This window comes from Rhinoraja longicauda, chromosome 20 (assembly GCF_053455715.1).
Source record: "Rhinoraja longicauda isolate Sanriku21f chromosome 20, sRhiLon1.1, whole genome shotgun sequence".
NCBI classification, from domain to species: domain Eukaryota; kingdom Metazoa; phylum Chordata; class Chondrichthyes; order Rajiformes; family Arhynchobatidae; genus Rhinoraja; species Rhinoraja longicauda.
The window spans coordinates 6,182,280-6,207,215 of NC_135972.1; the positions used below are offsets into that span (position 1 = coordinate 6,182,280).

The following is a 24,936-nucleotide window of genomic DNA, read 5'->3' on the forward strand; positions in this document are numbered from 1 at the left end:
AATTTCTTGAAAGATCCGTAGTTATATGACTGCAATAACCCATACTTCATTAACTTGAATGATGAAGCACCTATGGGCCGGGCTAAACCTCAATAAAAGCAACAAATTGGTCATTCATCTCAATACCATTATTAGAATAACACCATCAGGGAATCACACACCAAACATACGTTTTTGTACTTCTTAACTTATTAATAGTGGAAAGGATTCTTTCAGTAAAGAGATTTTGAAGAGAAGCACATTATAGTTTTGTGTTTTGGCCTATTTTTGTGAGGAGACATTGTGAAGATTGGATGCTTTTTAAAAGGGCATGAAAATAATAGGTGTAAAAACTTAGAATATGTGCCAGACGCACATTTGGGTGTCCCAGTCCAAATAAGTGAAGTGCATTCGGATCTCCTGAGAATAAGTATGATCTATGCTTATAGCAGAGAAAATAAAATAGTCTCCATCTCCTCAATAAAAGACAAAGTGCAAGAGTAACACCGCAGGTCAGGCAGCATCTCTGGAAGACATGGATAGGTGACGTTTCGGGTCAAGGGTCTAGAGATTACTCTGAGTTATTCCAGCACTTTGGGTCTTTTTTTGTAAATGCTCATCTCAGTTCCTTGTGTCCATTCTCAACCTCTAAGTTCTCCCCTCTCTGTCCTATTTGTAAATGAAGGAGTTTTTGTGCAAATATCTGAAGGATGATCATGATGGATCTCAAATACTAATACAAACGACATATTTTATGCTTGAGCATACACAGATTCATTTCTGTAAAAAAAATTCTTCTTGAGGAGTTATTAGTTTTTTCAGTTTTCCCTTCCTTGACACTTTGCGATGGTATTTACTGACATCTTGTGGCAAAAATCAGCACTGCAATTTTGGCAAAAATTCTGTGGCAAAAATGTTCTTCATGATGCCCTCCATTGTTGAAACTGCCTCAGAAAGATGAATGGTATTTTGATATTAGCATTCATTTTTTTCCTGTTCCTTTTTAGCTCATTATAATGTATAAACCCTTCAAAGACCTGATTCTGTTTCCATGTTTTGCAACATTTTCAAGCACAACCCCATTTGTGGGTGGGGTACAAGGTAAAGCTTGTATGATGGGTCGCAAGCCTTAAATCTTACCCATTACTGTTACAGCTTTTCATGTCTTTCTTTGATCTATATAATTATCACAATACTTAATAGAATTTACAATCTTCTACATCGTCCTGCATCTCTGTCAACATTAGTGGAGCCCCAATGTCATATTCCCAGCAAAATCTACCGAGGCAAATCAACCCCTGCCTTGTGCTACATAGGCTTACTGTATGTCTATTGTACCTTAGGCCAAAGGTTGTGGACATGAACCTTTGTGGACAAAGGTTGTGCATGAAGCACTCAAGAATTATTCTTCCTCCTACAAATCTGGAAAATAAAATTAGTATGATTTTGGGAAATTAGTAAAATTAACGTCTATTACAGCAATATTACTATGGTGTTGGTAAATACAGGCTCAACAAGACAATTTATATGTTAGGTAGACAACCACATCGTTTGGTGCTCATTCAATGAAGAAATTAAATTCATAAAGGTATTGGTGCAGAATATCATATTTGACATCTTTCTAATTTGCATAATAGAACGAGATTTTTTTTAAAAAATGGATTGATTGTTGATACAGCATGGAATCAGGTCCTACGGCCCACCGTGTCTACACCGACCATTGAATACCTTGACAGATGATTGTTCACTCTAGTTCCACGGAGAACAAAGGAGGGCCTGATGCAGAATACTTTGTAACTTTGTAAGCGCCCTTTATGTGGCGACAATTGCATACCTTGGATATGCACGCAAAGAATTTCACTGTGTCTTGCCACACGTGACAATAAAATATTCATTCATTCATTCATTCACTTTATTCCACTTTACCATCCACGCCCAGCACACAAGGAGCAATTTAAGAAGCCACTCCCCACATGTCTTTGGGTTGTGGACGGAAACCGGAACACCCGGTGGAAGCACATGGGGGTCATAGAAACATAGAAGCATAGAAAATAGGTGCAGGAGTAGGCCATTCGGCCCTTCGAGCCTGCACCGCCATTCAATATGATCATGGCTGATCATCCAGCTCAGTAACCTGTACCTGCCTTCTCTCCATACCCCCTGATCCCTTTAGCCACAAGGGCCACATCTAACTCCCTCTTAAATATAGCCAATGAACTGGCCTCAACTACCTTCTGTGGCAGAGAATTCCACAGACTCACAACTCTCTCTGTGAAGAAATGTTTTCTCATCTCGGTCCTAAAAGACTTCCCCCTTATCCTTAAGCTGTGACCCCTGGTTCTGGACTTCCCCAACATCGGGAACAATCTTCCCGTATCTAGCCTCTCCAACCCCTTAAGAATTTTATATGTTTCAATAAGATCCCCCCTCAGTCTTCTAAGTTCCAGCGAGTATAAGCCTAGTCTATCCAGTCTTTCTTCATATGAAAGTCCTGCCATCCCAGGGATCAATCTGGTGAACCTTCTCTGTACTCCCTCTAAGGCTAGAATGTCTTTCCTCAGATTAGGAGACCAAAACTGCACACAATACTCCAGGTGCGGTCTCACCAAGACCCTGTACAACTGCAGCAGAACCTCCCTGCTCCTATACTCAAATCCTCTTGCTATGAATGCTAACATACCATTCGCTTTCTTCACTGCCTGCTGCACCTGCACGCTTGCTTTCAATAACTGGTGCACCATGACACCCAGGTCACGTTGCATCTCCCCTTTTCCTAATTGGCCACCATTCAGGTAATACTCTGCTTTCCTGTTCTTGCCGCCAAAGTGGTAACCTCACATTTATCCACATTATATTGCATCTGCCATGCATTTGCCCACTCTCCTAATCTATCCAAGTCACTCTGCAGCCTCCTAGCATCCTCCTCGCAGCTAACACTGCCACCCAGCTTCGTGTCATCCGCAAACTTAGAGATGTTGCATTCAATTCCCTCGTCCAAATCATTAATATATATTGTAAATAACTGGGGTCCCAGCACTGAGCCTTGCGGTACCCCACTAGTCACTGCCTGCCATTCCGAAAAGGCCCCTTTTAATCCTACTCTTTGCTTCCTGTCCGCCAACCAATTCTCTATCCACCTCAACACTGAACCCCCAATACCTTGTGCTTTAAGTTTGTACCCCAAACTTAGGTCATAGGGAGAACCTAGAAACTCCATACACAGACAGTATGAGGTCAGGATCATGCACTGTCTCTGGCACTGTGAGGCAGCAGCTCCACCAGCTATGCCAGTGATAAAACGTAAGTGAGAACAAAACAAAAATCCTGCTACATATAACAATATAAAATGATGCAGCTCCAGGTTGTATCACTGAGCTAATATTTTTATGTTAAATCTGAAATCATCTGTCAAGTCGTTGAATTTCACAAAGTTTAGGGGAAGCTGGAAGGAGTTTGATTATTTTACACTGCCGCATGAATTGAATCAAAGTTGTGATGTGAAGATAGGATGGTGCATTATCCATTGCTTTTCTTCTTTCATCATCTTTCTTACAGGAGGAGGACCCTGCCAGCAGCGTTGCACCGACACAGGGACAAGTGTCAACTGTTCCTGTTACGTCGGCTACAAGCTGAGTCACGATCACCGCACATGTGAAGGTACTTTAGAGTTTTGCTTGTTGTAATCTTTCCTTTACAAATCAAGAAAATGTTCTCATCAGAAACATGAGTAATGCCCAAGAAGCTAAAGCCCGAGAGATAACCATATTTGGATGTGTAAACAGTCAAAATACATTGAACTGGTCATTGGTTTTCAGATACCGATTGTAAAACAACTTGCCAATTATTATGTTCTGCCAATTATTAATGCAGTTTCACTCGAAGCACATGAAATATGATTTCCTTGTTAGATGTTTCCACTAGTGGGAGAGTCTCGAACCAGACTAGCTTCAAAATAAAAGGTTGTATCTTTAGAAAGGAGATGAGGAAGAATTTCCTCAGTCCGAGGGTGGTGAATCTGTGGAATTCATTCACAGACAGCTGTGAGGCCAAGTTATTGGGTATTTGTAAGGCAAAGATTGACAGATACTTGATTGGCCCATCTAAAAGCCTCTAAAAGCCACCATCATATCTGCCTCCACCACCACCCCTGGCAATGCGTTCCAGAAATGTTCCAGAAACCTTTCTAGAAATGTTGAACCTCTCCCAATAGTTTAACAGATTAGAGTTAAAAAATACACAGAAGGAAGATGTGATATCTCGATATGCTGATGGTTGGGGCGCTGACAAGCACTACAATTTAGACTATTTGGCATATGTCTTCTTTTGTATCAAGTTCAAGAGTGTGTGCTTGCTTGGAAGATAGGTGAGAACAAGTTTTTGTATGATCCTGTCCAGAGACCTTGCATCATCAATTGTAAAGGGTAGCCGTATAGGCAAGGTAAAGGAACAGCTGTAGATGCTGATCATCAAAATCTCAGGGTGTGTTAATACTATGAGAACAGTGAATAAAATCTTGACTAGATATTTGTTGTTGATTACAGATATCAACGAGTGTTTGTTGCTGACTCATCCGTGCCAACTAGGAGAGCGCTGCATCAATAATATCGGGTCCTATCAATGCCTGCGTGAGATAGGCTGTGGCACAGGATATGAACTGACTGAAAACAACCAATGCAGAGGTATGTAAGAGCACAGAATAACTGAAGAGATTTCACATATATCCATATAAAATATGAATTAGCGATTTTCTGACACTGACATTAATGATTTTCTGCCCCTGATCAATTACCCAACCAACCATCACAACCACTGCACCATATCAACTTTTCTTCTTCACTGAGAACTCTTGCTCATACCAGACTCATTTGTATTTGCCCATCCTTTGCCTATCCACCATATCTCCCTGAATCTCTCTATTCCCCCCCCACCCCCCCACCCCCAACCCTGCACTCTGCAGCCCAACAGAAAAGCCCAGCACACCGAGCTTTGGGTCAGGTTTGAACAACGCAATGTCACTGGTGAGGAGCTGTGCACAGAATTACATGACCCTGGTCAGCACCATTCTCAATCGCTCTTTCAGATGCACCTTTTGCTGTAATCTTAAAATTAGATCTAGGCCATTTAAGGAATACAAATTGTGAATACTTTACCAATTGGAAAGCAGACAAGAGGAACATGCTTACAAAGAATTGTGGATGTTACGTGATTTGGAACTTTAATACTGAACGTCAATGTTTCTTGTTAAGGAAATGCTTTGGAAATAGTTAATAGGGTTAAAGTGCAATTCACAATGAACTAGGCCTGAATAAACTGAATGGACTATTGATTTTGCTATGATTCCTATAATAAAGATTCATAAGTTGTGTTGCAACATTCATATTTGAATAATTGTTTTAAGTAGGAATTTTATTTTTTATTACTAAGGTGAAATGTTTGGTTTTGATGCAGTACATACAGTACTGATAGAGCACTATGAGTGGTACATCACATTTAACATGCAGCCTGTTACACAGGTGCATATTTGTGGCATGTGTTGTGCTGGCCCCAAACTGATGAAGGGGTTAATGCAAGCACAGCCTCATCCAGATACAATCAGGATTATTTTCCCGAGATCTGTTTATGACCTGAATGATTTGCACATGGGAAATGTGGCCTCCGGCAATACTTTTAAATACAATTCACACAAGGTGGTGGGTATATGGAAGAAGCTGCCAGAGGTATATTGAAGCAGGTACGATACAGGCATTTAAAATAAATTTGGACAGGTACATGGATAGGAAAGATTTCGTGGGATATGGGCCAAATGCGGGTGATGGGAATAGAAAGTTAAAAGGTGTATACTTAATTCATCTAGTTCTTGTACACTAGGAAAGATTGTGGGAAAGAGGGAAGATGGGAGTGAGGAGATTGGGAAATTAAAGTATTTCCATCTGAAGTGATATAGCTGCATTACTGCAGCTTGTGGTTTATAGATTACCTTTGACTGGGAGATAGAATGATGCAGATTACGTTTAAGTGATAAGCATGTCATCATTGATTAGCCAACAACGTGTGCAAGTTGAAGCATGCACATGTGTCTCGATACCATGTTAATCATAAGGGTTTCCGGTGAAGCGCATGAAAGTTGGGCAGAAGACCTGACTAATAGCAATTGCTGGGAGGTGGGAGTGTGGTGCACTATTGAATGTTCAAGGGTAATGATGCAGTTGATGGTTATAAATTTCAAGATGTATTCACTGACTGGGACAATTTGTATGAAATCATCATACTTATCCTTGTTCGGCATTTACTGCTTTACCTTGCACTAAACGTTATTCCCATATCACGTACCTATACATTCTAAATGGCTCAATTGTAATCATGTATTGTCTTTATTGGCTGGATAGCATGCAACAAAAGCTTTTAATTGTACCTCGGTACTTGTGACAATAAACTAAACTACAGCACTCCATCTTGGCACTCAGGTCTTGACTTTTCCCTTTAACTTCCCCCCCCCTCCCCCCTTAGTGTTCTCTCCACTGCATTTCTATGCTTCGAGGCTTCTAACCCTCTGCCTGAGCAGGTTTTACTTCACCCCAGCACTTGTATTGTCGAACAGTTGAACACTGGTATTAATTCCATCAGATGGATTATCACAACCCTTGTATTTAGAAACATAGAAAAATAGGTGCAGGAGTAGACCATTCGGCCCTTTGAGCCAGCACTGCCATTCAATATGATCATGGCTGATGATCTAAAATCAGTACCCTGTTCCTGCTTTTTCCCTATATCCCTTGATTCCTTTAGCCCTAAGAGCTAAATTTAACTCTCTCTTGAAAATAGATTTGTATCTGTGGACATCCAGTTTACTCCCATCGGTGAGTACTTGACTGATCAGGTAGAATATTATGTAGATCCACACTTCAGAGCAATAACAGTGAAGGCAATTCCACACATTTTATACCATGCACTTGCTCAGACCAGCACTGCTGTGAGATTGCTGGAGATGTCACATTAAATGTCATCTGCCTTTGACTGTCCATCATTACGATAGTTGCACAATTTATTCCTTCAGCTTCTTGTTTAATAATATCTGATTTCTTTGCTTTTTTTAACTGAGCAGCTGAATAATTTGATTTTTATTTGGAATCTGATAGATATCGACGAATGCGAGATTGATATACACAATTGCAGGTTCAATTTCATTTGCCAGAATACACAAGGATCATTCCGTTGCCTACCGAATATCCAGTGTGGACCTGGATTTCTGCAGGATGCTTTGGGGAACTGTATTGGTAGGTAGCATATAGATTTATTGCTGTGTTATTCTATTTCCTGGAGAGTGTTATTGGCAAATGCTTGTTCCTTGGCTTAAATGTGAACAATGTGAAATTAATTACTGTATAAATAGTGTGCAGTCTCCTATTTAATTTCCTGATAAAATCAGTGACTGCTGGGGAAATAGTCTCAGGTTCATAAAAGATTAGTGCAAAGGCTTTCAAGAATCAAATGTTGAAAACCTGCACACAAGGGTTGGTAGAAGTTCAGAACTCTTTTGAATAGTTATGATGCTGGATCTATTGTTAGATATTTGATATTTCTTATGTTAATCAAAGTTTTTAGGAAATTATGGGGAAAAGATCCATAACTTTTTTTTTAAATGCACTGCAATTTCACTGAATGGAAGAACAGGTTTGAGTTGCAATATAGACTCCTGTTCACATAACCCTATGAGTTGTTATTCAAATTCTCAACACAAATTGCAAGAGGAATTTCATAATAGTGAAAGGTATTGCCTACCTGCAAGGCATGCTGGATATTTATGCATGCTTTCCTTGTCCCTTTTTAAAATTAACCATTGATGCTTAAACATTGGAGTTTACTCTTCAAATGTCTGACATGTGCTCCCAGCAGGGAAGACTTCATACGGGAAGATCAGTTTAATTGTATTTCCCATTAAAAATCCATTTTGAATGCACTAGGGCTAAGTCACGGAATGTATTACCTCATAATAACAGGTGTCAGTGTCGGACATTTATTCTCGTGTAGAGTTAAAAAGTTGCTGGAACTCCAGAACATTAACAGAGAATGCTGGATGCACCCAGCATGTTAAATAGCATCAATGGAGAGGGGAGACTGGGTCAGCACTTTGCTAGAGGACCCCTGATCAAAACTGGAAAAGTGAGAAGGAAAGAGTGTTTGAGTCGTTGACAGGGTGAGTGAAGGGGACAGGAGAAACATCTGCAACAGAGTGCAGACAAAATTGTCAAGATAGATCTTTATTTCATCAGTATTTAAAGAAAACACTGTAGCATTAAATGTATCAATCATCTGTGTGCAATCACTGAGGTCTCTCATTTATGAATGCCACCATCAATGGGATGACAGATAATCCATCCTTGGCCACTCCACCAACTTGTACGAAAGAAGAGAGTGCAGAAGAAAGTGTATGGAGCCAACTCCTAAGCCTGTATGTAAGTCTGAATAAATCTGAGCAAACTGTTGACAGTTTGCAGATCACTCATTTATCCCTCATGTTATGGACTTAACATCTACATATTAATTATATTCATCAGATGATTATTGCCTCAATGTGCATAGCCCTGTAATTGTGGCAGTTGCCCAGACTTTTGTGCGTTCTTGCACAAAGATGTTCTTACGCTTTCAGACACCTGGGTGTTAATGGACTGGAAATCTTTACAAATAATAAACACTCTGATGTGATCTGGGAATGATGAGGAACAAACTCTTAAATCTTCTACCCATGTAAATCTATCAGACCAACAAACCCAACCGCATGCTCATTCGGATTAGTATCAAGGGGAAAGAATTTGATGTAATTGCCAAGCTTTGTCAGCTACCTGTGAGATTTTGCAGAGTATCTGGCAGAGCCCTAGAAGGAGATGTAGAATTTCAGGACGGCCGCTGAAAGATGATTTTTACCTGCAATGAGAGCCTGTTTCCACAGTCTCTCCAAATTGAACTAAATTAAACCTTTGTCCTGTGCAGGTAGGCACTGAATTCAGAAGGTTATTTTGGCAACGTGACAATGGGTGCTGCTTAGGGACAATGCCTTACAGCGCCAGAAACCCAAATTCGATCTTGACAATGGGTGCTGTCTGTACGGAGTTTGTACGTTCTCCGCGTGACCACATGGGTTTTCCCCGGGTGCTCCAGTTTCCTCCCATACTCCAAAGACGAGCCGGTTTGTAGGTTAATTGGCTACGGTAACAATGTAAAAATTGTCCCTTAAATGCAGGATAGTGTTAGTGTTTGGGAATCGCTGGACAGTGCAGATTCTGTGGGCTGAAGGACCCATTTCTGTTCTGTCTCTCTAAAGTCCAAATCTCACAGTCATACAGGCAGTGTGCAGTTTATCTTTCAGAATCTTGCACGAAATTTTCTGTACACTAGATGGTAATATTAACAGTTTCAATTGGACTCATGCCATTACCTCTCCCTTTCCCCGCCTCTCCTGCTGCTTAGGCATCAAGAGACGTACTTAAACCAAAGGCTAGAGCGGAAAATGGCATATTATAACTATACAGGTTATTTTGTTTTTCTTGTATGCCAATTCGTGCAATAAACCAATTCACTTCATGTGATAGACATAAGAAACTGCAGATGCTGATTTACAACAAAATACACAAAGTGTTGGAGTAGCTCAGCAGGTCAGGCAGCATCTGGAGGACATGGATAGGTGGCGTTTCAGCATAGGATCTTTCTTCAGACTTACATGTGATGCCCTGTTGAAACAGAAGGTGGTGCTGCAGGACAGTTCTCAGAGTGTCTCTGGGTAAAGCTGCAAGACACTACTGATTAACCAGCTTCACACTGCAACACAGATGATTAATGCAACTGTGCTACATTGTATATATATATACTGCATTAGGTCAGATGTTGGCTAAAGCTGTCACGTTGTCTGCTCTGTGTGAAAGGAAGAATTGACATTGGCGGAGGCCAACTGCTTATTAAGTAAAAGACTGTAACAAAATGAAACCATACAGCTTTAAAAATCTCTCCATGTGGACTAGTTATCAAACAATTCAGTGTCACGGCTGAATCAACACAGAAGGGAAGTGTGCAGCATGAAAAGGACTCCTTGCTAATCCATCAGACAGCATCTGAACCAGTGATGATCCAAGTCATTAATTCAATGATGGAAGGCAAACAGATGACACATATATTATTAGAAGAGAAATTTGGTGAAAATCAGTTGGGTACATTTCAAGCACTACAGATGCAAACATTGCCTGCAGAGCCTTTTCCCTGCAACAATCTATTCGTTGGATTAATAAATCCCATAGCCAGCATAGCTGTAATCCCAGTACTACTGAACCTGCGTTAACCAGGGCAACTTGGGCAATTAAATGCTGGCTCACCCTGTGAAGCCCACATTGCATCAAGGAATATAAAAAATATAGATCTTTATATTAGTTATGCTATTTCATGTTTTATAGTTTTCAAAATGTTTCTGAATATAAATGAGGCTTAAAAATCAGAAAACTTTGGCAGATAGCAAAGGTGGGGTTGAGAAGTTTGATGGTGGCATTATTCTTGCCAAAGCCACCCATCTTTGACTCAGTCATGTACTTGAAGACTCTTCCACTGCTAATGAGCTTGCCTCTCAACTCTGGGTTCATTATGAAAGCATCTAGGAGAATGGGAAACATAGATGGCAAATGCTGGTCATGGGCCCGTTTGGAAAAATCCAGATCATTGTATGTAAACACCACATGCACAATGTAGTCTAAATTTCATTGAGTAACATAGAATGGGCACCACAGCATCACTGGGCACAATTTCGTAGAATAAGGGACTCAGGTGATATTAGTTTATTTTAAATAATGACTATATCTATGTATATGTAAAAGTTATATGTTTGGCAGATTTTATTGTTCAGAATATGCATCATTTTAGCTCAATGGTTAATTTTTTAACTTATAGGTCAATACTGAAAATCTCATCAAACTGTCAAAGATTTTTATTTGGGGAATGCGCTCTCAAAACTACCCTTCCCATACTGCATAAGAAAGAACTGCAGGTGCTGGTTTAAATTGAAGGTAGACACAAAATGCTGGAGTAACTCAGTGAGACATGCAGCATCTCTGGAGAGAAGGAATGGGTGATATTTCGGGTCGAGATCCTTCTTCAGTCTGAAGAAGGGTCTCGACCCAAAACGTCACCCATTCCTTCTCTCCAGAGATGCTGCCTGTCCCGCTGAGTTACTCCAGCATTTTGTGTCTACCTTCCCATACTGCAATGAGTCACAGTAAATGTGCAAGGTTGCTGTCTATGCTGTGAACAAATTGTTTCATTTTTCTTTCCAGACATCAATGAGTGCAATAGAGATGCCTCGCCCTGTCAGCCTGGCTACACCTGTTTCAATAACGTTGGTTCATTTAGCTGTCAGCACAATGTGGTGAACTGTGGCCGAGGCTACCGACTCGCTGTGAGTGGATCAAACTGTGTGGGTGAGATGCACAATTTTTTACTTCAGTGTTCATTGCTGAGGCTGACAGAACCAATCTCTTGTGTGTGCGTTTATGTTTGAGGTTGATACCCGCTTTCAAAAAGTCCGAGGAACAAGAGCTGGAAGATATGTCTGTTTTCACCCTCAATTGAAAAAAAGTGGAGGTGACATTTTAAAAATATGTAAGAGCATAAACAAAAAGTTAGGTTCAGCAAATTACTTTAAGCTACAATGAGGGAAGAGGCAAGAGGAAACATGCTGAAGCTAGTGGAAGGGAAGTTTAAAGCTCATGTTGCCAATTTTTTAAATATACAAGTCAACACCTGGTCATCTGACTTCAACCTAATACATTGTAGCCTAAATGCTAAATGCTAAAAAGCTAAATGCTAAAAAGTCTTGAGTAACTTTGGTCCCAATCCCCAAAATTTGTACTTAACCCTCTCCAATTCTCGCTTAGTTCAACATTAGTAATCCTCCTGAAAGGCCATTGCTGCTACAATAAATTCCACCAACTCTTCAGTTGATCTTTCTTCATCTGATTAAACAGTCCAAATCCATGTCTATTTCTATATATAAATTGCAAGGAACCTTTTATTAGAGGCATTGTGGCAAATCTGCTTTAAAACCAATAGGTTTGCTCGGATTCGCTGGGTTTTAAACACTCTACTAAGGAGAAGCTCAGAACTCCCAATGCAGGATGAATCACAGTCTCTGCTTCCAATTAACTGCCTGGTCTCAATTTGTTTTCAACGCTAGTCTTCCTCAAGTTTCCCAGCTCTTAGGTTGAGCAATGAGAGCACGGCAGCTTCATCTGATGCAAGTTCAACAGCCCTATTGCAATGAATAGCAACACACAACTGCCAGAACATCTGCAAATAGACCTTTATATCTAGAGTCATACAGTTGTACAGCACAGCCACAGGCATTTCAGACCACCATGCCGTACTGCGCTTTGTACACCAATCATCTTTCCCCACATTAAGTTCGTAGCCATCTATTTCCTCGCGATTCAAGTACTAGATGTTTCTTGAATGTCGTGGGATTACCTGCCTCCACCACCTCTTCAGGCAGCACATTCTAGATCAACCACCTTCTGTGTCAAAAATTTCCACGCCTCCCATCTCTCACATTGAACCTATGCTATTACTTAGGCATTTGTTTTAACTTAATTATTTTACGCATATTTAATTACTGATAAATGTTTAAGTGTTTTATCAGTGCTTTAAAAAAAAAAAGTAGGTGCTCCTCATAGGCCAGTGAAAACAAATCTATAATTTGTTTGAAAGGCAAGGAAAATCTAGGGATTGCAACATTTCTATTAATAAATGGAAATATGTATAAATCAGACCAGTCATTACCTTATTATTATTGTAGCAGATTCGAGGGACACTAATAATACCACTGAGTGTTATCTTAGATCTGTATTGGTTATGTGAGGACAAATGTTCAATTTTATTGCACCCCAATGCAAGGGTTGATGTATCACATTCATTATTTGTACAATTATCCATTAAAAAATTGAATGGTTAAGTGAAGTTTGTGGCTGAATTTTCATGCATGCTCTAACATATAAAACTTTGCGCAGAGGAGCAACAGAGACAAGAAGTTAGGCCTGAGTCTGAGGAGCGTTGTTACAATGCAAAGCTTGTCAGGTTCTGTATTCTATAAAACTATGTTCACTAAACTGTGTTTTATTAAACTACAAGGACACTACGAATGATAATCTCTGTTTAACTGAAGATTTCTTTAAAATGATTTTAAAATTGCATTGTCTTTGCCAAACTTTTCTGGGCTTTTGTTTTGCAGACATTGACGAATGTGCAAGTCCTCAGAACCCTTGTGGTGAAGAGCATTTGTGCATAAACTCTCCTGGCAGTTTTCACTGCAATTGCAAGGCAGGGTACAATTTCAACAGCATTTCCAGAACATGCGTCGGTAAGTAGGCTGTTGCATGGCCTGACAGGGCTATAATTCAAAGACATTGGAAAGGAAGTACTGTCTGCCTAGTAAATGGACTCCTATTCAGAATTGGCGGTGAATTTTTTTTTTCATTGCAAATTTTAACTGGGTCCATAGATAAGTTTCAATGTTTTATGGTTGGGTCACCTGACAAATAAGAGCAAGATGGGACAGAAGAGTAAATAATAACATCGGAAGGGCAAAACACCGTGGAAAACACATCTGTTCATCTTTAAATGGATTACCATATTAATGAATAGTATAAGAAAATAACTGCAGATGCTGGTACAAATCAATTTATTCACAAAATGCTGGAGTAACTCAGCAGGTCAGGCAGCATCTCGGGAGAGAAGGAATCAGTCTGAAGAAGGGTCTCGACCCGAAACGTCACCCATTCCTTCTCTCCCGAGATGCTGCCTGACCTGCTGAGTTACTCCAGCATTTTGTGAATAAACCATATTAATGAAAATATTTGAATTAAACTGGCATACATAATTATGCCTCAAATATTTATTAATTATCATTAGCACATCAGATCATTGTACAATGGTGCATGATTTGTCTGTGGTAGATTTGCAAATCTAAAAAATTATGGCAGTAAATTAGAAATGGCTAAAATGTATCATACATGGTTTACAAATAACATTCAAGCCTTTAAGGGAAAAAAAGTACAGTAGGGAAATTGGACCAGCTGTGACCATCAAGAGGAAAAGGTAGTATTTGATGAAAGAAAAAAAAGCATATGACATTGTGAGAATTACTTTATATCAATGATGTCAACTGGGTGATAAATATTCACTGGAACACTGGAGCACTATCTACTTTAGAGAGTGCCATGGGATCTTTTGTATCCTTCTAAGAGAGTCCTTAATCGTTTTTTGAATGATTGCAATTCTAATATTACAGCATTTGTTTGAAGTGGCATTAGAATGCCAGCTTGGGTTTATTTTGTTCATCCTTAGAGTTCAAACTAATAATGCTAACACACAGTCACAGACAATGAGAAGGACACTGTCTTGTCTAGTTCATCTTGATTCCCAAATCAAAATGTTTGGGAAAAAAAACTTTAAAAATGAAGTGGTATCTTTGTAAAATCTTCCTTTACTCACTTATTTTTTATTCAAACTCCAGTGAAGTAGGCGGAGGTATCAGTAGATTACTGTACAAGTTTGCAAGAAGGAAGGGGGACGTGCTCTATCATGGCTACAGCATTGGTGCATAAACTGTGTTCTGTTAAACTGTGTTGTCTTCCTGAATGATAACCCTAGCTCAGCTGAAGTTTTCTTATAAAGGAGTTCGGTAAGGAGTGAAATAAAGAACAAGTCAGGAATTGTTTGCAGAATCACTGCCTCTCTTGTACTTAATGTGTATTATGTGATACAGAACATTCAAAGACATTTTCTCTTTCTATTCAGCCAACTTCTTTTGAGGTAAGAGACAGCCAGAGAATGTGTCTGAAGTCTACGTGTCAGATATATTCATAAACAAAAATCAGTGAGATTTGCCAAAAAAACGTTTTTCATCTTTAAATTCACATAGCTCACATTTGTCAGTGCAGTTGCAATAAAGTCATTGTTTTGATATCCCATAATATTCAGGTTTGCTGTTTTATGTTGACAAAAGGTTTAAAAATCTTTTTTTTCCTGCAGTCTCATTCCCTATAAGACTCTACTTAGAAAGTGGCTTCTTCCTGAAAGTGCGAGTCTGCCCCTCCCTTTATTGTCCACCGTCTACTTGCTACCATGCATGAGTGGGTTGTGAGATGGCAGCCTGCCATCCAAATGCTTCAACATCACCTGACACTGGAGTTCTCTGCTGTGCTTGCTTAACTATTATTAAACTATAGTTGCCTTGGGACTTGCCTAGTGCACTACAGTAAAAATATATAAAGATGGTGTTGCTTAATGCAATTTCACAAATACTTTCTACCCTTTTTTTGCTTTGGTCATAGATGAAAATGAATGCCGTCGTTACTTGGGTCGCCTCTGTGCACACAGTTGTGAGAACACTCCAGGTTCCTACTACTGCAGCTGCAGCAAAGGCTTTAAACTCTCACCAGATGGGAGAAACTGTGAAGGTATTTCAATAAATGTCATTGGCATTAAACATGAATTTCATTTTCTACACATGCCTGACCTGCTAAATATATGCACCCACTGGTTTAATTTCAGATTTCCTGCATCTGCGGGGTTTTGACTTTCAGTTGTTTAAAAATTAAGTAAATATTTACAGAAGATGATTTTATGCCTTTTCTTCATGAACTGTGTGATTCTAATTCTTACCCCCAGTCATTCACCTTTGAATGACAAATACCACATCCTTTATCAAATAGGATACGGTCAGTCATAAGTAATTTTCCTTTCAGATCAGTCATCACCGGCAATCTCAAATACCACTCACCAATCACAGGAACCATCCTGAAAACTCATTAACCACTCCTTAACTAGAGCAGCCTATTACTTCCCTTTGCAGAAGCAGAGGTTATCATAAATCTACTGGTGATAAATCCAAGGCAAAAGGCAGTTGGAACCCATACATGGAGCTGCAGATTTGGAAATTAGTTGTGTTAAAGTCGCAAAGCATGTTTTGTCCATGAAGCCCCGCAACCAACTTCCCTTATGCAAGGGACGACACAAGATGTCATATTGGGTACAATATTATTTGCCTTGCCTGTCTAATTGCAAACAAAGGCCATTCCCTGTTAGATATGCCAATGTGGAGCTAATGGGTAGTTTGTAGATTGTTGGTTGTGGAAGGGATCTTAAGGAAATCTTGAGGGTTGTGTTGGAATAGGCTGAACCTCAGGGTGGGGTGGGGGTATCTCGTCAAGGTTTACATTGAGGCATTGGGAATGTGATTTACTGGTGACAAGATTGGGCCAAGGCCTCATGGTGTGAGGACTAAAAGGAAACTACAGTAAGGGATGGTTGGTTGAATACAAGGACAAGGGAAAAATCTTAAAGGAGACATAATTTTAGGAGGACCCACGCTCTGGACTCAGAATGTTACCAGTTCTGGAGGCTTTGAGTTCTAAGATCCTGGATAAACTGGGTCCTTTTTCCCTTGGAGCTTTGGAGGGAGAGATGACCTTATAGAGGTATATAAAATCATAATATGTTTTAGTCTATAAAAGTAAATAGCCATGGTATTTTCCACAGGATAGGGGAATCTAATACTAGAGTGCATACGTTTAAAGTGAAAGGGAAAAAGTTTAAAAAGGGACCAAATGGGCAACTTTTTCCACACATTTTGTATATGGGTGATGTGTATATAGAATGAGCTGCCACAAGATGTGGTAGATGTGGGTACAATCACAACATTTCAAAGATACTTGTTCAGGTACATGGATAGAAAAGGTTCGGAGGGATACATCCAGGCGCAGGCAAATTGGACTAGCTTTTTTCCGGCAATTTATCAACATGAACAAGTTGGGCCATATAGCTTGTTTCTAATCTGTATAACCCGATGATAATGGTCCCACTTCTTCATGGTTTGTACATTTGAAAATGATCTTTGTTCAAGTGATGTCAAAATATGTATTGCATGTGTCTTGAATCACTGTGAATGTCCAATTGTCATCTTGCAAATCAGCTTTTTAAGTTCCTTTATATTGCATTACAAAATAATCCCTATGCTACAGAAATTGTGCCAATGTTGTTTGAAACATGTATTACATTTCTCTCAAGATACAAATAAAATGCATGATTGTTTCTAACTTTTTGCAAATGCTTTACACTCCTAGATGTGAATGAATGCGAAACCAATCCCTGCAGTCAAGAATGTTCTAATGTCTTTGGCTCATACCAATGTTACTGCCGCCGTGGTTACCGGCTCAGTGATGTGGATGGAATAACCTGTGAAGGTAAGGTTACATTACACCACAAGCTTGCTGGCAACGGGTTTGTCTCTCACACACATAGCTGTGGTTCCTCATCCTCACTTGGCGAATCTCCTATCCACAGCAGCACTGCAATTAGCAAACACTGAAAGGTGAGGATGCACAGTTTCATACGATGGGAAGGCAATTAATTATTGAGCTCAGCCACTGGCACACAGTTTATGGCGTACCACTGCAGGAGGACTGGAGACAGTTTTACAATCAACCTATTTACCAGTGAGTAGAAGCACCAGGAGAATAAAAATAATCGCTGGTTGAAAGATACAGCATGGAAACAGGATCTTTGGCCAACAAAGTTCACACCTCTGGTGAGAGGAGCAAATTCTAAAGATGCGTGGCGTTTATTTTTGTAAACACAGTAGTGGGTGCCTGGAAGGTGCTGTCCAGCGTGGTGGTGGAGGCAGATACAATAGTGGCTTTGGAGAAATGGAGTTGATAAGTGAAGCCAATGCTCCTCAAGTACCTGGTGCTGTGCTCATTGTGCCTGATTCATGGGGCTCTCTGAAAAACTGTGTTTCCAATAAATAAAGAACAAAGCCTCATTGATTAGAAATAGTGAAGTTGTGGTTAACAATGAGAAAATTTTGCAGATGTTGAAAATTTGAGACATAACAAAGCATTGGAAATAGCCAGCAGGTCAGCCAGTGTCTGTGAAGAACTAACGCTTTAGTTCAATGACTTTCATCAGAACTAGAATCTCCTTTGACAGCTGTCTAATTCTAACAATGCATTTCTTTGCATTTTGTTATAGACATTGATGAATGTGCATTACCTGCCGGAGGCAACATTTGCTCATATCGATGTGTCAATGTTCCTGGAAGTTTCCAGTGTGCCTGCCCCATCTCTGGCTACACTCTTGCACCCAATGGGCGGAACTGTCAAGGTAGGAAAATATTTCTGCAGGGGATCCTAAACTAATAAATTGATTTGTAATTATTTTAAACAAAACTTCAATACATCAAACAGTTCTTATTTAAGATATTTCACTGCTATTGAAGATATATTGCAGGGCATGAAAATACATTTTGCAGGTTTTGAATTGTTTAAGCTGGTTTCCTGCTGAAGTCTTGCCAGTCAGGAAATTGGACTGGGAGATAATTATCATGATGCGCTCCAACACTGAAATCATATGCCCATTATATGCCTCGTATGTGAAAATGTCATCAACATGTACAGTGCTGTGCATGTGGCTTGCCAGAAATGTGCATGTTAGAAGAACAGGTGGAAGCATCTTAATCCTTTCTTTAATGGCCCAGGAATTGATGTGTAAGAAGCAATGAGTAGAAGAAAATTAGCTCCATGTTGTTGTAATATGCTGCTGCCATGGGTTACAGCTGTCAAAATATTGCTTGATATGGCATGTTGAACAATTTTTGTTCATTAATAACTATTTTTGTTGTTCACTGGTGTGTGTCATCACTATCAGGGACTAAAGGAGAAAATACCAACTATGGTTCCATGATAATGCATTTACTATTTATTTTCCTGCTCTAAATATCTCTTCCTTTATGTGACACTTTAAAGTCACAAATTCCAGAAATAAATTCTTGAAACAGTTTAGGAAAGACAAAAGAGTGTGATTACTTGAAGTGGTTGGAAATCTTCTTCCAACTAAGCCCTTCTTGTTCTTTTCAGTCTGAGATCTGAGCATTCTGTCACCTCTTCAAGGTGTTCCTGTCTCTACCAGTTCATCACCAAAGAGCAGGATACCAAAGTCTAAGGCTTCTCACCTGTCAGATGGAAAGAAACTCAAGCTTCTCTTTAATGCTAAAGGATGATGTTTCTTGAAAGATATGAGGGTTTCTCTCATCGGCTTTTAAAAGAAATACATTATGGGAAATGAAGTACTTCTGAAGTTTAGTCACTGTAGGAAATGAGATGGGTCAATAAAAAGTGAAAATGACCAATTAATCAAATTTAGAGAACTTTAAAGGCAAAATATAATCCACAACACAAGTGCCTTCTTTTTTTAAAATTACAAGCAAACTGCAGTACAATATTTTATTTCAACCAGACTGATCATACTGGGGTTTATCACCATACCCTAAATAAGTAAAGTATCAAAGTTAGGTATACCCCTTACCACCCCTCTTTATTAATTCCTATTAGCATCATTTTCTATTTCTTTCTCTTCATGTGTCTGTTTATTCTCTCTTTAAATTCTCAAGGTCAGAAGGAACAGGAGTAGAATTAGGCCATTCGCCCCATCATGTTTACTCCGCCATTTAATCATGGCTGAATGATCTCTTCCACCTAATTCCATTCTCCTGCCTTCTCCCCAGAACCTCTGACACCCATACTAATCAAGCATCTATATATCTCTGCCTTAAATTCTGACGTAAATATGCCTCAACTACTCTGTATGGTAGCACATCCTACATCCTTGAATTTCTTTTGAATAAGAAATGTTTTACAGGCTCCCCTCTCAATTTATTAATGATGAGCATCTATAAACTACTTTGATTTTGTTCTTCCTCCCTCCCAGAGGCATGGGGTTGTTTATGCATTCCCGAGAGGTTTTGGGGCTTGGGCTAGTGTCTTATCCAAAAGCTGGCACTTTCCCTGATTCAGCACTCTGGGCTGCATTGGAATACTAGCCCAGAATATGTGCTTACATTCCTGAAATGGAATTCAGAGATGAGAGCTCTGCCATTGAGCTACTGTTAACTTATTTTTTTCATGCTTAAAAATGCATGAAATCTCAAATGATTGACCAAGATTTTAGCCAGCTCTCTTCAGTATCCCATAAAGCCTGAACCAAATTGAAAGATACAGCACAGAAGCAAATTAATTTGTGGAGATTGCCCCATAACCATGCAAGTTCACCTTGGGTTCTCCAGTTTCCTACCATACTCCAACATGTGCTGGAAGATTAATCACAAATTATTCCTTAATCTACTAAGTGGCAAAAAAAAAGAATGTAAGTATATTCAATAGGCATTTGAGAGAGCATAAGCTGCAGGGCTACAAGAAAATAAGAGGGAAATTAACTGGTGGGATTTCTCTGCTGGGACTTGGCATGGACCTGATAGACTGAATGTTCTCCTTCCGTGTCATGATAATTAAGTATAGAAGATGGTCTTCAGTAAATTAGAGTTACTGCATGCATGTGAGATCACGGAATGGCTGAGAACACTGACTGCAGCAAAAACGATGGATTTAGAGAGCCTCCCAATTGCAGTACTGAAGACCACAATTTCAGAACTGGCTGCATTCCCACTGGACTGTCCCAGAACAATTACAACACTGGCATCTACCTGAAGTCATGGAAAATTGCTCAGACATGTTCTATTCAAAAAAGCAGGCCAGTCCTGCCCAATAAATCGATGGTTCTTTATTGTCACGTATGCACAACACAGTGAAATTCTTTTGCACAACCACAAATGCACAATTACCATATTTTGGCGCCGTTTACAAAGAAAAACAGTCCAAAGTCCAATGCAGGTAAGCCCCAGGCTGCTGCAGGCCCGTGATCCGACATTCCTCTCCTCTGCCTTGAGTGGATCATCACTGACTTGGAATAAATTGGAATTTGGCTGGTCCAGACAATTCCCAGGAAATAGTGGTATTTAAAAAAAATCCAGTTTGTCAATGCTGTTTCAACCTTTGAATTTCCTGTTTTATGAAGCTATAGGTATTCTTTGCGCTGAATAATTTGCATTTCATTTACTGTATCAACACAAAGCAATGATAAACAAACCTTTGCTACAAATGTATTATAAAGATTCAATAGCCCCGTGACCGACCGAGTGAATGTCTTTACTTAAACTAATTCGAGACAATAACAAATAGCACCACAGGACAAGCATCAACACCATGAGATCCTGAAGATGACAACCTGATAAGCTATGAGCTTGATGTCATGGTCTGTATCATGCAATCAGTGACCCATGTCTTCCAGATCAGAGGCTTTAGTCTTTTGAAGTCTTTAAGTCTGGGACCACAGGGAAATATCTTGGTGAAAGGATAGAGACTACACATCTGATGTTGCAATGCCAGTCATGCTTCATAAAAACCTTAGACATCTGTTGACAAACAAGGACATGCTCTGCATATGAAGTCAACTCTTAAAAAAAAATCCTATTGGACCAACATCAAATGCAGAATCTGCTACATTTTTTGTTATTTGAGTTAGTAATTGTATTTGATTCCACCACCTCCTCTGACAGCATGTTCCAGATAGCAACCACTCCCTGGGTAAGTATGGCCTACTTAGATTCCCTTTTGAAATACTACTGCTCATCTTAGAACTATGCCCTCTTCTTTTTGATACTCCTTATATAGGAAAATATGGGATGTGAACCAAGAAATAGTCTCTGAGGAAAGCAGAAAGGGCTGGAGAGGGGGGGGGGGGGGGGGGGGGGGGGGGAGAGATGTGACTGGTGATGGGATCGCAATGAAGCTGATGGAAATGTCATGCTGTCTGACCCACTAAGTTACTCCAGCTTTTTGTGTTTATCTTCAGAAAATGATGTGTTGGATGTGAGGTTGGTGAAGTGAAAGACGAGGACCTGGGGATCTGTCTCTGATCTGTCTTTTGGGAGCGGGGTGGTTAGAGCAGAACTGCAGGGAACAGAGGAGAGATGGGCAAGGGCTCCTCTAATTTTCAAAATGGAAAAATTATGCATTTCCATTCTGGACAAAGGTGGGTGTCTTGAGATGTGCAAACCTTCAGAAGGATGGCTACTTTAACATTAACAAACTAGTTCTTAAATTAATCTCATTTTGCTCATTGTATATTCTACATGTATAGGAATTTTGGACAAAGCAGAAATCCTTGAGCAAATTGGAGCTCAACAGTGCACTTGTTCTACTGAAGTTCACCGTCAGACTCGGATACAAAAATCATGTCGTTTGGAAATGTTCATATCTTAAAGCCTGTTTTTTCCCCCCAGATATTGATGAATGCATCACAGGGATGCACAACTGCTCTGGAACAGAGACTTGCTTCAATGTCCAGGGGGGCTACCGCTGCCTAATTTTTGACTGTCCAGAAAACTATCGAAAGTCTGGAGAGGCGTAAGTAAACTCTTGCATTATCAAGCCACTAACAACAGAATTTTCAAAGTGTTATCCAGATAGGAGCTTTTGTTTATTCTTCCAAGTTCATAGATGGTTTATGCTTTTTAAGCAAGTCCTCAGGTAGGCCAATATTCATTTTGGCTTTGCCTCTGGACAACATAATCATGGTAGAAACTAGTAAACAACTTAAAATAAACCATAATCTTTCTTGATAAATGATGCAAGAGTGTAATGCACTGCAAATCAATGGTAATTAAATTTCTTCAAGTCTCAACGCTTTGTGCAAAACCATGATTTCAATCACTGATATTCCCATTACTTTTGCTTTGAACCAAAAGAGCACAGCATGTATTTAATTTCTTGGTTCAAATCTGTGCTTCAAACTATAGTTTAAATTGTTAATTTTACTGTCTATCTTTCTGTGTTTCTCATGCAAGAGAGCAGTTTCATATTTGCCTCAATTATTCACACTGCACGGTGATTTCCTTTTTATACACTTAATTATGAACCTGAAACTTTATGGGCTTATTTGTTTGTGCTTGTTGGGAATATCTGCGATTGACTCTGGTGGATATATTTTCTGCCAAGGCTCCCTAATTTAAAATCATACAAATAGGTACTTGCATCTGATTTTCGACAAACCCTGAACCCCCACCAGATTTGGAAGGTATCAAAGTTACTGGTGGAACTGAGGCAACACTTTAGCCAAGAAATTGGATCCATTTGCATGCAACTTTCATGTGAAAATTGTGCATAAGAACGTGATCACTTGGGGTAGATTGTGTTAGCAATCTTTTCCAGGTGAAACTGTCCCCATTGTGAAATTGGGGCAGGCACTTCTCTGCACAATCTACCTAATGCCACTGATGTTTCTCAGTGTCAATCACACTTGAATAACATCATAGGTCATATTGCAATTTTTTTTGATAAATGATAGCATAAATTGCAACTTCTGTATAATTCATGACTGTTATTGATTATTCACACAAAAAATATTGAAGCATAGATTAGCAATCAGATATCAATACAATGTTCTGCACTCTCGTGCACAGAACATCCACAAGGTACAGTTCAAATGCCAGGATTATGGGAACTGCTTCAGTGGTATTCTTCTCACTATTCACAGCCTTTTTGTTTGGGTAATTCCGAGACGCATTGTGCAATGACTGGCCCTTTGGTCAGTGCACCCCTCAGAGAGGCTCAAAGTTATTTGCAGCACAACAATCAAGCAAGTCATATCATTGCATACAGTGATCAGTGTAAACACACTTCCTAGCCACCATGGCAATCTTTCTATAACTGCTGTGGCTATCAAAGAGAGAAGTCTTTAACATCAGGAACGTCTCCGATCAACAGAAATTTGTAGTCTCATTTGTGGCCCAAGATGTTAGGAAGTGAAGGGATGGTACACAATGGTAAAAGTCTCAAAGGATGTCCTTTTGACTGGGTTTAGATCCAATTTCATACATTGATGAAGGAAGAAAAAAAACAATTGGAAACCTGAATCCTCTGGTGTGGTGGGAATGATGGGCTCAGATTTAGTAGGTGGCAAACTGTTGATTTACTACATTGCTCTTTTCCTCTCAACACCACAACTTGCACAACTCTCACTACCACTTTTTTTAAGTCTTTAATGTTTTTGATAAATGTTTCATTTCCTTTATTAATACAAGACGGCTTCAGCCAAAATTAGAAGCTTATTCTTGAAATTAATATTTTGGCCAAGAGTCATCATTCTTTTAGCCTCCGAATAATGACAAAGTCTGACTATTTGGAAGATTTCCATCGCACACTGCGAGGATTCTATCAGTGTGTTTGCCAAGTATGGCCCTCATGACAATTTTTTTTTCTGTTTCAAATTAGTTTGTTCTAAATTGTTTGGGAAAAAAATACGACACAATAATTTTTCAGGTAAAATGTTGTGTTATCAGGTTTTTTTTCCAAATCATTGTGTTATTTTGTTTGCCAAACAATTTGGAACAATGCCATTCAAAACTAAAAAAAATAATTTGTCCTCATTGTTTTAGACCAATTTGCCAGTCTTTGCAAGAATCCATGGAATTCTTATTGCATAGATTAAGCTATCCTACATTTTAACATGGACTTGATTTGCAAACCTGTCAGGATCCCATTGCAGGAGAGGTTGGATGTTCCATTTCAATTCATGTACTCGTCTCATTTAAAATTATTGCATTTTGAACCTGCAGTCTATTTAACAGAAAACTAATGTGAAATGCCAGGCCCAACAATGTTCTACTTTAGAAGCTTAATATTACAGTTGCCAGATCACCACAACATGGGAAAGATGTTAGTTCACAGGAAATGAAATGTGCCACCACAACTTTGTGTGCAACATTCCATCTCTGCTGTGTGGCAACTGTGACAGCATGTTATTATTGTCACTATGAAGAGTTGTGGGGGTTGTGGGCTTAACAATTCAAGAAAGCTTTACCCTAGTGTGGACTACGTAAATATTTGAAGAATGGATGTAGCATTGTTTTTCTATTTTGGGGTTATTGGCAAAACCTTTGATTATTTTCTTTGCTACTTATTAACTTTTTGACTGCATGCTCTTCATTTAAACTGCTTCAATGTCTGCTTCATTTATACATAATGCATTGTTTAG

General features: G+C 39.4%; 1 protein-coding gene across 2 annotated transcripts in view; it reads left to right on the top strand.

Annotated features, from left to right (window-relative positions):
- Window positions 1–24,936, top strand: part of fbln1 (fibulin 1) — a 61,939-nt gene that overhangs the window by 21,358 nt on the left and 15,645 nt on the right. For both annotated transcript variants that reach the window (XM_078416839.1, XM_078416840.1), the window contains exons 6-14: window positions 3,535–3,636; window positions 4,521–4,658; window positions 7,116–7,253; window positions 11,289–11,432; window positions 13,238–13,366; window positions 15,342–15,467; window positions 17,133–17,252; window positions 18,040–18,171; window positions 22,184–22,307. In XM_078416839.1, the coding sequence (XP_078272965.1) occupies window positions 3,535–3,636; window positions 4,521–4,658; window positions 7,116–7,253; window positions 11,289–11,432; window positions 13,238–13,366; window positions 15,342–15,467; window positions 17,133–17,252; window positions 18,040–18,171; window positions 22,184–22,307 (1,153 nt within the window). The remainder of the gene's footprint in view (window positions 1–3,534; window positions 3,637–4,520; window positions 4,659–7,115; window positions 7,254–11,288; window positions 11,433–13,237; window positions 13,367–15,341; window positions 15,468–17,132; window positions 17,253–18,039; window positions 18,172–22,183; window positions 22,308–24,936) is intronic.